Source organism: Staurois parvus, unplaced genomic scaffold, assembly GCF_062004578.1.
Source record: "Staurois parvus isolate SC_StPar_1 unplaced genomic scaffold, SC_StPar_1.0 ptg001830l, whole genome shotgun sequence".
Lineage (NCBI taxonomy): Eukaryota > Metazoa > Chordata > Amphibia > Anura > Ranidae > Staurois > Staurois parvus.
The window spans coordinates 87,501-100,648 of record NW_028319626.1 but is presented as its reverse complement, the minus strand read 5'-3'; the positions used below and the strand labels follow the sequence as shown (position 1 = coordinate 100,648).

Sequence of the window (13,148 nt, the reverse complement as noted above, 5' to 3'; positions counted from 1 at the left end):
CTCCGTAGATCATCAGATCATCTAGGTAAGGAATGAGGGAAATTCCCTGAAGGTGTAAACAGGCTACCACCTCAGCCAAGAACTTGGTAAATATTCTCGGACTGGCCGCTAGTCCAAAAGGGAGAGCTCAGAACTGCCAGTGACTGACCCCTACCCCGTGAAGATGGCAAAGCATATGAAGGCTTGGTATTCCGGGGCGATGAGAACATGGAAGTCGGCGTCTGAGATCCACAGTGGCCATAAAGACTCCTTTGAGCAGATGCTTCCATACACTGTAGATACTTTCCATATGGAACTTCTTGTATAGTAGGAAACCGTTCAACCTTCTCAGGTTTATGATCAAGTGGAATTTCCCTGAAGGCTTCGGGACCAGGAAAACGTAGGAATAAAATCCCTGAAACAGCTGGTCCGCTGGCATGGAGACAATTACCTCCTGCTACCGCTCAATTACTAATCCCTCCCAAGAGACCCTCTGCCTTTGTCCTGTCTCTGGGGGGATAAGTCAGCACAAAGGTACGAGTGGGGAATGAGGAGAATTCCAACTGGTACCCCTCCCTTATCAACTGCAGGATTTACAGGCTCTCTGTAATCTTTCCCCACTGCTGGAGGAATCTGGGCATCCTTCCGTGTACCATGAGGTCCATGTCATTTGGGGTCCTTACTGGTGGGTTTGGAGCCAAATAAAAGGAAACTTCTTATTTGTCTCCCTTTGTTGGCCCATTTCTTAGTGTAGTCGTTCCTAAACCCTTGTTGGCCCTGATTAAGGGGAGCACGAAAAAACTTCTTCACCTTATCCTTTTTGGCCTTGGTAGGGAACATCTGGTGGACCTAGAGATTACCTGGTCCAGTCCTGGGCCAAACAAACAAATAGCTCTTGACATCCAATCACCCTCCCAGGTTTTAACCCACACTGCCCTTCGGGCTGAGTTAGGAAGAGCTGCGGTCTTAGCCAATGTTCTGACCATCTCCACCACAGCGTCTGCCAGGTAGGCCACTGCCTTACAAACCACTTATAGGGAATCCAATACCTCTTTTGACTGGGTTTCCTTTTTTTTTTTTGTACCTGGAGAGACGTGGTCAATTACTCTATGCATCCAAGCATCAGCATTTCTAGTGATGCAGGCGGGTGCCAGGGCTGGGGCCATAGTAGCGGTATTGGCATACAAGGCTCTACGCAACAATGTCATGGACCTGCAATCCATCTGGTCTCTGTTATCTGAGTCTTCAAAGGACAGGCCAGACTTTTTAGATACTTGAGATAACTCTGCATCTAATTTGGGGGTTTTGAAGAATCTCTCCTCCTCTTCTTCCCCAAAAGGGTACTGCCTCTTCCAGGTCTTTAATTTTAGGACCTCTCAGGAACCTTGCACTCTCTTACGACAATATCTTTGAGAGTCTGGTGCACGGGTAATACCCTAGCTTGTGGCCTCACCAACCCCCTATACATCTGGTCTTGGGCTGAGATCTGCATTGGTGGTTCTGGAATGTCCTCCGAGGCATAGATAGCCCTTAGGAGCCCTTCCATATCTTCCACGGCAAAGAGGTGTCTACCCGGTCTAGATTCCTCGCTAGCCAGACTAGCACCTTCCAAATCTTCCCCCTCTTCCAGGGAGCTTTGGCCCGAAACTTCTGCTTCCTCTAAGTCTTCTTCCTCTGTGACCTAAAAAGGATGAGGGACCTAAACCCCCCCCCACTGCCTCCCCGTCCAAGCTCCCTCCTGGGAAGACGATCCTTCCCTATAGGATCGGGCATCCACCTTCCTAGATGTCAGGGCTGTGTTGAAGGATTGTAAGGTGGGTAACACTTCTGTCTGCACCGACAAAAAAATCTTTCATAACCGCCGAGGTTTCTTTCCCTGACAACTTGAGAATACACTTGTAGCAAAAGGGTCTGGCATGGTCTTGCGGGACCTTAACGTTACAAAAACCACACCATTTGGAGCGGGGAAGTGGGCTTTAACTTTAAGTGTCTTGTGAGCACTCTCCTAGGGAGGTTACACACAGCTCTAAGGAGAGAAAAACAGGGGCCCGTGTTAATATTACTCCCCCCCCCCCCCCAAGTACACCTATAGGGGAGTGGGTAAGGTCTCCCCCATCAGCCAAGACAGACTCACAGCCCATAGTCTTCTCACTGGCTGCAGCCATTGCTTGGCCTTCCATCTTAGAGGGGCCCTTCAGGACTCCACTGCCTTCCTGGGTCCCCACTCCCAGGGGTAACTCCTGGAGGCTCCTCACTGGCCTCATAGGGAGAAAATGCTGACCATCGCCGCCATCTTTAAACTGGAAGTCCCGCCCCTGCCAGAAGTTCTATTGGGAGCGCGGCTTGGACCGCAGCCCCTTCCCGTTTCCTCCTACTGCTCATGTGCCCTGGGCTCTCACTGCGGGAACCAGTGATGGACTTCACCACGGCTGCCCCGCTCACCCTACAGGGTTGCACACTGTGTGACCCAGTGCCGGTTGGACAACAGCATTCCAGCGAGAAGCATCTCGTGGCCCAGTTTCTTCCCTGACAACCCTCCCTGCTGCCTTGGAAGCGGGAGGAAGGCGCCAGTCCTTGGCACACCTCCCCTGTGCCCGGGAAGCTCAGCACAAGTGGGACCCCTGGAGTGGGTGAGTAAAAGCCTGCCCCCCCTGGCTAACTATCCCCCAGGGAGGGACCACCATCCCCCTGCTTTAGGTCCACAAAAAAAAAAAAAAAAAGTTTCGCTGCCAGGAAAATTTAAACTCTATCAAATTGTTGATTGTGCTTCATGTCAGGTGGAGCTAGTTATCTCAGGTGTGCTGTCCTGGAAGATGACTAGAGAAAATAGGATGAATGCTAAAGAAAACAAATGTGTGGGTGGCTCTAATAAAAATAGAACAAAGGACTAAGGGGGGGGGGGGCTGCGTTGGGTGCCCAACCTGGGCTACACTTTAGGTCAACCTTTTACTTAGTCCACCTTAACTAAAATGTTATAATTCACTACAATCTGGTGCCTCAGGAGACCTTTACTTTTTTTGCTAGCAAAATGTCCCAATTCAGCAGAGTTTAAATAATTATCTCCTGGTGAAAACTTAGATTTATTTCCCAGGCGGAGTGCTGATGCGTTGTGAGCCACACACACTGGAAAAACAGAGCATGGCAAAAACATCAAGACAAGGCTGGCATTTTGGGATTAAATTGTAAAAATTGCAAAGCAGGAAAAAGGAAAATGAGCGAGGATCAATGAATTCAGACAATTTGTTATGCTGGTCTTAAGGGCAGAGCTACAATAAAAGCTGCTTGAGTGTATTGAACACAAGTACATTATTACCGGATTGCATGAACGCCAGTTTGAGTGGCTTCTGTTGATACAGGAATGCTCCTCATGCTACCCGGTCATATTTCATATTAGCTCCCTAGTCTCCTCCTTTGACGCCCGATTGCAGGACTTCTCCAGGACTTCCCCCATCCTCTGGAACTCCCTACCCCAATCCATCAGACTGTCACCTACCCTCCTCACCTTCAGGCGCACCCTGAAAACCCTCCTCTTCAGGGAAGCCTACCCCAACCTCACCTAACACCCGACCTCACAACTAACCTTCTCCACTCCTCCCACCACTCCATCCCCCACAGGCTTCTCCTCCTGTAACACCTTCCCCTCCTTCCTAGATTGTAAGCTCGAAAGAGCAGGGCCCTCGAACCCCTCGTGTACTGTTTTGTTACTGTCTTGTCTCATGTTCTGTCCCCCTTGCTACTGTACAGCGCTGAGCATACCCTTTGGCGCTATATAAATACTGTATAATAATAATTTCAGGTTGAGTAATTTGGACTCACTGGTGAGATCTCACTGTAGGACTACCAAGCTCTGCTCACAAACGACACAATTAGGTTGACACAAAGTCAAAGTGGAACGTCACCCCTCAATCAAAATGGACTAATTTTAATCCTTATGCTGCTAGCATTAGTAAATGGATAGCAAAGTATACCGTATTTTTCGCTCCATAAGACGCACCTGACCATAAGACGCACCTAGGTTTTAGAGGCAGAAAACAGGAAAAAAAAATTCTGAACTAATGGACTGCAGACATAGTACAGGAGATGACCAGAGACTGCGGACACAGTACAGGAGATGACCAGAGACTGCGGACATAGTACAGGAGATGACCAGAGACTGCGGACACAGTACAGGAGATGACCAGAGACTGCGGACACAGTACAGGAGATGACCAGAGACTGTAGACACAGTACAGGAGATGACCAGAGACTGCGGACACAGTACAGGAGATGACCAGAGACTGCGGACACAGTACAGGAGATGACCAGAGACTGCGGACACAGTACAGGAGAGGACCAGAGACTGCGGACACAGTACAGGAGAGGACCAGAGACTGCGGACACAGTACAGGAGATGGCCAGAGACTGCGGACACAGTACAGGAGATGGCCAGAGACTGCGGGCACAGTACAGGAGATGGCCAGAGACTGCAAACATAGTACAGGAGATGACCAGAGACTGCGGACACAGTACAGGGAATGACCAGAGACTGCGGACATAATACAGGAGATGACCAGAGACTGCAGACACAGTACAGGAGATGACCAGAGACTGCGGACACAGTACAGGAAATGACCAGAGACTGCAGACATAGTACAGGAGATGACCAGAGACTGCGGACATAGTACAGGAGATGACCAGAGACTGCGGACACAGTACAGGGATGACCAGAGACTGCGGACACAGTACAGGGATGACCAGAGACTGCGGACACAGTACAGGGATGACCAGAGACTGCGGACACAGTACAGGGATGACCAGAGACTGCGGACATAGTACAGGAGATGACCAGAGACTGCAGACACAGTACAGGGATGACCAGAGACTGCGGACACAGTACAGGGATGACCAGAGACTGCGGACACAGTACAGGGATGACCAGAGACTGCGGACAGTACAGGAGATGACCAGAGACTGTGGATAGTACAGGGGATGACTTCTGACCTTTGGGGAGGGGGGGAGCGGGTACCTGAATTTGACAGATACCCGCTCCCACTTCCACGGAGTTGTTCTTTCATCTTACCTGTTCCTCTATCCAGCCGCGCGCTGTCTTCCCGGCTTCTGTAATGGCGCTCGGCATGACAGCCGGGTGCCCAGTGCGCATGAGCAAGAAGCACTTGCGCTTTGTGATTGGTCCGGCGGCTTCTGGGATCTGTCATGTGTCCCAGGTGCCGCCTTACCATTCACAAAAAGCACCGCTTCTTGCGCATGCGCACTTGGCACCCGGCTGTCATGCCCACACTACAGAAGCCGGGAAGACCGCGCCGCTGGATAGAGGAACGGGTAAGATGAAAGAACAACTCCACGGAAGTGGAAGCGGGTACCTGTCAAATTCAGGTACCCGCTCCCCCTCCCTCCCCAAAGGTCAGCAGTCATCTCTATAAGGTCCCGCTGTAGAGCTGAGCGGCCGGCCCGGTATTCTGACACGGCGGCAGTGGAAATACCGGACCGGCCGCTCCATATTCGCTCCATAAGACGCACTGACATTTTCCCCCCTTTTTTGGGGGGAAAAAAGTGCGTCTTATGGAGCGAAAAATACGGTATTTACTTGTTTTACTTTTTTTTTCTTCAGTTACTGGTTTCCATGCCTAGGCAAATAATGTCATACATCCCAGCAGTCTTCAGGAGGGGAGGAAGGGTTCTCAGCTCAGCCACTGCCTGAGCTTAGGGCAGATGGATTGCAAAAAGTAAATGCTACATGAATCATCTGTCCTTACTCAAGATGGCCACTGCCAGAAATGCCAGGGGTGTTTTTCAAAGTGATTTTTCAGCAAAATAAAGAACGGAGAAATGGATGGATGAAAGAGTTTACTTTGAATATTAACAAATAATTAAATAGAGTGTTTGGTTTGTGGTGCTCAGATGCAGTGCAGTTCCACTTTAGCTGAAACAGAAGGCTTAAAACTGGGTGAGGAATAGCCAAACTCTGCTACTAAGGTGAGGTTGTGGAAGACAGTTTCATGTCACAGGTCATACACTATGGCAAGACTGAGCACAGCAACAAGACACAAGATAGGTATACTGCATCAGCAAGGTCTCTCCCAGGCAAAGATTTTAAAGCAGACTGGAGTTTCAAGGTGTGCTGTTCAAGCTCATCTGAAGAAGCACAAAGTAACAGGAAACACTGAGGACCGTGGACAGTGATCAGCCAGGGAAACTTGGAGTATGAAAACCCAACATTTCATATTGCTGGTATTTGTCTGCAGTACCATAAACTTGAATGAAAAAGCATCCTGTTCTCTTAGTATTGCTTCTTTTGTGTGAAACTCCTGGTGTTCCTGCCAGTCTGCTTCTGCTTTCCTATTAAAAACTGAGCATGCTAGGCATGAGAGCACAGCGTGGTCAGTTTTCTGGCTATGCTGGGAACTCAGCCTGCTCTCCTCCAATGATCAAACTTCTCCTTACACCCACTTCCTCTGCACAGCCATTCACTGGGAAGACCATGTGCTGACGTTTCTCCACCCCCAGCTCTTATGCAGCTGAGAACAGAAGCAATGTGATCACTTGAAAAAAAAAAAAAGTATTATGTTGTATCTACATACAAATGTTTTGCCTTTCATTTTCATTTTAAACTGAATGAGTTCTTTTACAAGGTGAGGGTTAACATATACTTTAATGCAGCATATACAAGACCTAGCAAGCTTATTTCCCTTCGACACTGGAAGATGTCCAGCAGTGCCATCAGCACAGGACTGGTGGAAACGACTGGCCAGAAGTGGTCTTCATGGAAGAATTGCGGCCAGAAAGCCAAACCTCAATTGTGGAAACAAGGCTAAGCGACCCAGCCATGCACAAAAACATAGGACGGAGGTGCAGAAAAATGGCAGCAGGTGCTCTGGACTGAAGAGTCAAAATTGGAAATATTTGGCTTAAGTAGGGGGCAGTTTGTTCGTGAAGGGCTAACGAGAGGTACAATAATGAGTGTCTGTAGACATCAGTGAAGCATGGTGGAGGTTCCTTGCAAATTTAAGGTTGTAATTCTGAAAATGGAGGAGATTGGTGCACTATCAATGGTGTCCTCAATGCTGAGAAATATAGGTAGATACTTCTCCGTCATGCCATACTATCAGGGAAGCGTGTGATTGGCCCCAAAACTTATTCTGCAGCAGGAAAACCCCAAACATACAGCCAATGTCATTAGGAACTATCTTCAGTGTAAAGAACAAGAAGTCCTGGAAGTGATGGTTTGGCCTACAGAAAGCCCTGACCTCAACATCGTGAGGTCTGTCTGGGATTACATGAAGGGAAAGAAGGATCTGAGGCAGCCTACATCCACAGAAGATCTGTGCTTAGTTCTTCAAGATGTTTGGAACAACCTACCTGCCGAGTTCCTTCATAAACTGTGTGCAAGTCTATCTAGAACTGCTGAGGTTTTGAAGGCAAAGGGCGGTCATACAAGCACCGATTTGATTTGGATTTCTCTTAAATTCATTTAATTTAACTTTTGTTAATTAATAAATAACTATTAACACTTCTATTTCTGAAAACATTCTTAATTTACAGCATTTTCTTTTCACACCTGCCCAAGACTTTAGCATAGTAGAGTGTATGTGGGGCCTGGGCTCAGACTGCTACTGCACATGAGGACATGTGTGTGCCATTTATTGCAGCAGTAAGGACAACCCACCACTAAACACAGGAGAAACGCAACGACTTGAAATGTCACTGGGGTGTGATGGGGGGCAGGGGGGGCTTCAGGTAACGTTGAAGCTCTGATTCAAGGTTTTTAAAACCTAATTTCTATGTATAGACTGACACACAGGAACATGCACACTGTATGGTTTCAGGTTCTCCTGCATGTGCCCTGGAAACACCAATAATGCTTCTGACAACCAGAGACCATGTGATCTAAGCTGCCTATGCTTAGAAGTCACATGAGTGAGCTTGCCACATTCTTCCCTTGGTGCATCTGTGAAGTTAAGCTGGCCATAAACAAGTGGCTGTCAACTTGTGATCTAAAAGGGGCCTCAAATGCAGCCTCTGACATCACCAGAGGGCCGTACATAATGTTCAGTATATATAATGTTTGAGAGGACTGTCAGAAACTGCAGAGCTAATGAAGGTCAGTGAGTGTGGACATGCTACATTTTTGGCTGGGTATATGCTGCAGAAGATAAAACAAAAATGGGAACATGTTACATGAGAGACTAGTGGAGATCAATGCTATTACCCTCTGTAATGTTCCAACTACAGACTGTTGAGGTATGAGGGCTGCACATCATATACCAAAGGCATGTTGGGCACCAAGGCCATAGACTGATCAAAATTTCAATCAGTGAGTGGCCATTGCAGTTTGGCGGAAGTCAAATTGTTTGACTGATTTCTGTCGAGCAGACAAGTTGGAAACCTTTTGTTACTCAACAACTACAGTCGCTGATTAGTGTATTCTAACATCACCAGGTCCAGCTGTCAGAATACAATGCCCCGCAGGAGGGATTTTATTTTTGTGGATGGAGAATCTGTTATTTTTTTTTCGTTCAGCCAAAAACTACCTGTCTATATCCAGCTTTATAGAAAAAAAAAAAAGTCGACTGGAGACCCCACATACATGATCAGCAAAGCCAGGAGATCAAAATGGCCAGGCCATTTACACCAGAACTTGGCCACGATTTTACATAATGCGTGAGAAAATTATACTGCATGAAAGTCATCTTTTTCATGCAAAGCTCGTGTAATTCTTGGTATCTAGGGTAATTCCTGAAGTTTCCATTCATGTGTTGCATTCTTGGGCACAGTAAAAGTCTTACCACTTCGTGAATAGAGCGATTGAAGCCATCATCTTCTGTCAAGATGAGAAGAATAATCAGAGCCATATAAACGTGGTGGGAATTCCGCTCCTCAACATGGTACAAGATCTCCAGTATGGGCAGGACCTTTAAACACAACAGATAAATGTTACACCACAGGCCCAATGCTTAAACTCCCACCATGTTTCCCATTTGTGATCCCTTCCATTCTATGCATATCTGCATGAAGCATCATCATCCCTGTGGTACTTACCACTGAAATGGGGGACACAAACTTATCAATACAATCATTCAACTGATCATATGATCCAAAAATGTGTTGAATTATGTCCAGCGGCATCCAATCAGCTTTCTGGGAACCCAGGTCATCAATGGGGGCACATTATTACACCAAACTGGATACATAGTACCTCAGGGACAGCACAGCTCTCAAAAGTCAGAGAAGCCCTGGCTCACACCGGTGCAAATTGTCATGCAATTTGACAGATTAAAGTTGCATGACAAGTTGCACACTATTTGCTACAATGGAACCGTTGAAATTGCAACTCAAGTCACAGCGACTTTGAAAAAAGTTCCTGCACTACTTTTGTGCGAATTCATGTGCGGCCTACATTGACATCTGCGTCAATGAAATCACACAGATGTCTGCAATCTGCACATGAAGTCGGCAAGAAGGGGAAAGGACCTGTGTCATTTGCACATCGCCAAGAAAACTTCTGGATTTCGGGCATGTCTGTATTCAATTTTGTTTTGTATTTCAATGATTTTTATTAGTTTATAAACATTTAAAAAAAAAACAAGAGCAACAAGACACGCCCATGCAGAGGCCATCAATTGTATTCAATTTTGTTTTAAAAGAAATGAGCAGGAGGTCTTCAGGATTGAGGGGATCTGTTCTATAGGTGGAATCGGACTTTAGTTTCCTTTCTGATTAGGATTTCCCATCAGAGTGGAGCAGTATGGCGTTTGTCTCAGAGCTTAGCACCCGCATTTTTCACTCTGAACACCTAATGCCTTTCTAAACATGGATATTTTGTGTCAAAAAGGTAATCTTTTTATTGTTTTTATTTCTTATTTTCCTTAAAAGAGACCAACTCTTTTCTAATGACAGAAGCAGCCTACTTTAAAGAGAACAATAAGGATCCAGAAATCTTTAAAGAATTTATATCTTTAACCACTTCCAGACCGGACACTTTTACCCCCTTCCTGACCAGGGCAATTTTCAGCTTTCAGCACTATCACACTTTGAATGACAATTGCACGGTCATGCCACACTGTACCCAAATGAATTTTTTACCATTTTTTTTTGAGACAGATAAAGCTTTATTTTGGTGGTATTTATTCACCGCTGGGATTTTTATTTTTTTTTGCTATGTAAATGATAAAGTCCAAAAATTTTGAAAAAAGTGGTATTTAAAATTTTGCAAATAAATAATATTTAATCATAAATCTTGGCCAAAATTTATTCCGTTATCTTTTTAGTAAAAAAAAAAATCCAAATTAGTTTATAACCAAAAATAAATTTTAAACTTTATTTTACATTTTTTTTTTATATTATTATTTATTTTTTTTCTACATACTGTCACCCTAGCAGTACAGTGTCCCCATAGTGACACTGTACTACTTGTGGGGGGTGATGAAGATTTTTTTTTTTTTTTTTTTTTACACTGATTGCTTTTACAACCATATAGGATGTAAAAGCAATCATTTCTCTTTCTCTCTGTCTGCATTCTTGCAGTCATTGAGAAATACTGAGTGAGCTGTGATTGGTCACAGCTTGTCACATGGTACAAGGCTGTTGTGAATAGGCTTGCACCATGTGACCTCTGTGATCATTCACAGATTTCACACGTAGTAAGCAATGATGTCACAAGTGACATCTTGCTTACTACTTTGCATGTGATCACTGATTGGCCAAAACCCCCCCAAAAATGTATTATATTACAGCTTACCAATAGATGGTGGCTGCATTAGTTTTTTTTTTTTTTTTTAGGGCTTGTTCACACTTGACTAATATCCTAACTCTTACCCAACGTTCCTATAGCTTTAGTATGGGCATTAGAAAGTGGTTAATCAGCTTCGGTATGGGCGTTAGACTGGCTTTTTACAAGTGTTAAAAACGCTCTCCACAAGAATAGCGCTGCGCTTCTTGGGGAGTTTTATTGATGTGGGAACACATTTAGGTGCTTGCAGAAGCTTATCATTTATTTGTGGCAGTGCATGAGTATTATATCCTTATTAAAAAATGCTCTCCAAAGCCCTATGTGCAGTTTTGAAGTGTTTTACAAGCGTTAAAAACACACCACAAATGCCTGTAATAAACTATAATGTTATCAACGTGCCACAACCGCACTGCAAATGCCCCGCCTACACCTGCCAGCGCATTAGTGGAGCGTCACCATAGACTTGAAAGGCTTCAAACTCCTCCTGACTTGACATGATGCTATAATTTTGAAGTGACGCAATGCTAACATTTCATGTTGTAATTATGTGAACAGCACTATGTATTACCCATAGTATTTTCATAGGCATTTGAGGCGCATTAAAAACGCCCCTTCGTCTGCTTTCAATGCCAGTGTGAACTATGCTTTCTTTCTTACATTTTCATTTGGTGATTCAGCCAGCAAGTCTGTTTTTCAAAAGAACAAGCTATCCTGCAGTAGTATCAGTTTACAGGGATGAGACAAACCATACAACATTAGCAGGGCTGCTTACAACAATCAGCTTTTATTTATTCATGTAAAACCTTTATCTTAAAAGGAAAAACAACTATGCTGTAAACTGATTATGAAGTGTGAGCTGGAGTTTGCCATCAATTTGTTAGTGTATTTAAATTTGCTAGTACATCCAACACTCCACACCCCTCAGACTGACAATGCTGCCATCCAAAGGTGCCCCCTGTGCTCTGTCATCCAGAGTGGAGGCACTCTAATACAGGAGGTGTGTTACCGACCAGATCACCGGGTGAAAAGAAAAGAAATGCATCACATTGGTTTGGAGTTTAATACCGCTTTAAGAATATCTATATTTCCCCTTTATTTGACTTACCGTTTCTAATATTGAGATACTGGGGTGTCAGGTGGTCCATAGGTCACCTGAAATCTGACACTGGTTACATGTCAGCTGCATGACCCACAGTGCACATTCAGAAGTTGGGAGACTTCAGATGACCACTGTCTCGCTAACATTTTTCTCTGTGGACGGGTTCCTTTTAAAAAGCTGCCAAATCAATAGTAATAGCCATAGGTCTACTTAGTTGACAATAGCTAGCATGCAACAAAAGTGCAAAAAGAGAGGTTAGAATGTATGCTCTGTGTATGTGTTTCAGGTTAGTGACTCAAAGTGCTAGTGTATCAGAAAGACAGCAAGGCAACTGGCATTTTCAGAAGAAGAGGTTGGCCCACTTAGTTCTGTCAACAAAGGTTTCTCTTTAAATATATATAAATTATAAGCAATACTTACAAGGCTCTCAATGTCTGTGCGGGACAGGACGTAAGTGCGAACGTTGCTGTTCTGGTGTAGTAAGGTGTACAGGAGGAGGGTGGCCTGGTCGGACGTCTGCTGTTCGCAGAGGGCTGTGTACAGACTGTTGAAATTGATCTGGAATGAGTGCAAGCTGGGACTGGGTGGAACAGAGCTGTCTGAAATAAAAAGATTGGACATTGTGCAATGAAATGGACATCTCAAACTCTGTGAGTAGGCACTGGTTCATGTTTTAAAATAAATAAATAAAATAAAAAAGGTTTACTAAATATCAGACGACACATCCCCTCTGTGATGTGGCACTACTTCACTTCAAAGAGGGGATGTTCACATTACTTTACTTCACGAGGTCCAACAGCGGCTCATGGGAACTATGGTTTATGAGAAGCTCACTTCCATACTAGAAGACACTCAAATTCTTGAAGATCTGGGACCCTTAGATCTCTTCTAACACACAAGCATTGGCCGAACCCTATTTTCGGTATGAGGATAACTGTTGCCCAAATTTGCAGCACCCAGTTGGTGGTCCACACAGGACAATCCTCTGCTTCCCCTTCCCTTCCACTCCTCCTTAACCCAGGCAAATACTACTTCTGATTTCTTCCTTCATCTTTGGCCTTCTATTTTTCTTCTTTCCCCATTGCCTAGACCCAACTCTACTCTACTTTTAACTCTTACATTTTGTCTTTGGTCGAATTGGCGCCCCATTATTCCACAGAGCAGCTCTTACTTGCTGATGTGGAGTACTCCCCTCTAACATCTTTACTATCCCCCTGTTTGAAGCTATAAATGATGCCCTTGGTGCTCTGCTGATTGTAATAATTTGCATTTGCCTACAATTGCCACTGTAATATTCAAGCAGAAATCTTCAATTCAAGCCTTGCTTCTGCTGTACATATAATT

The 13,148-nt window shown here is 45.0% G+C and overlaps 1 protein-coding gene and 1 pseudogene across 1 annotated transcript in view; both read right to left on the bottom strand.

Annotated features, from left to right (window-relative positions):
- DYM (dymeclin) overlaps window positions 1-13,148 on the bottom strand; it is a gene marked incomplete at its 5' end in the record, with an annotated part of 425,359 nt that overhangs the window by 340,660 nt on the left and 71,551 nt on the right. Inside the window, 2 exons of the mRNA XM_089664077.1 lie at window positions 8,763-8,888; window positions 12,225-12,403. Of these exons, the coding sequence (XP_089520203.1) occupies window positions 8,763-8,888; window positions 12,225-12,403 (305 nt within the window). The remainder of the gene's footprint in view (window positions 1-8,762; window positions 8,889-12,224; window positions 12,404-13,148) is intronic.
- Window positions 646-3,348, bottom strand: LOC149434118 (uncharacterized; annotated as a pseudogene).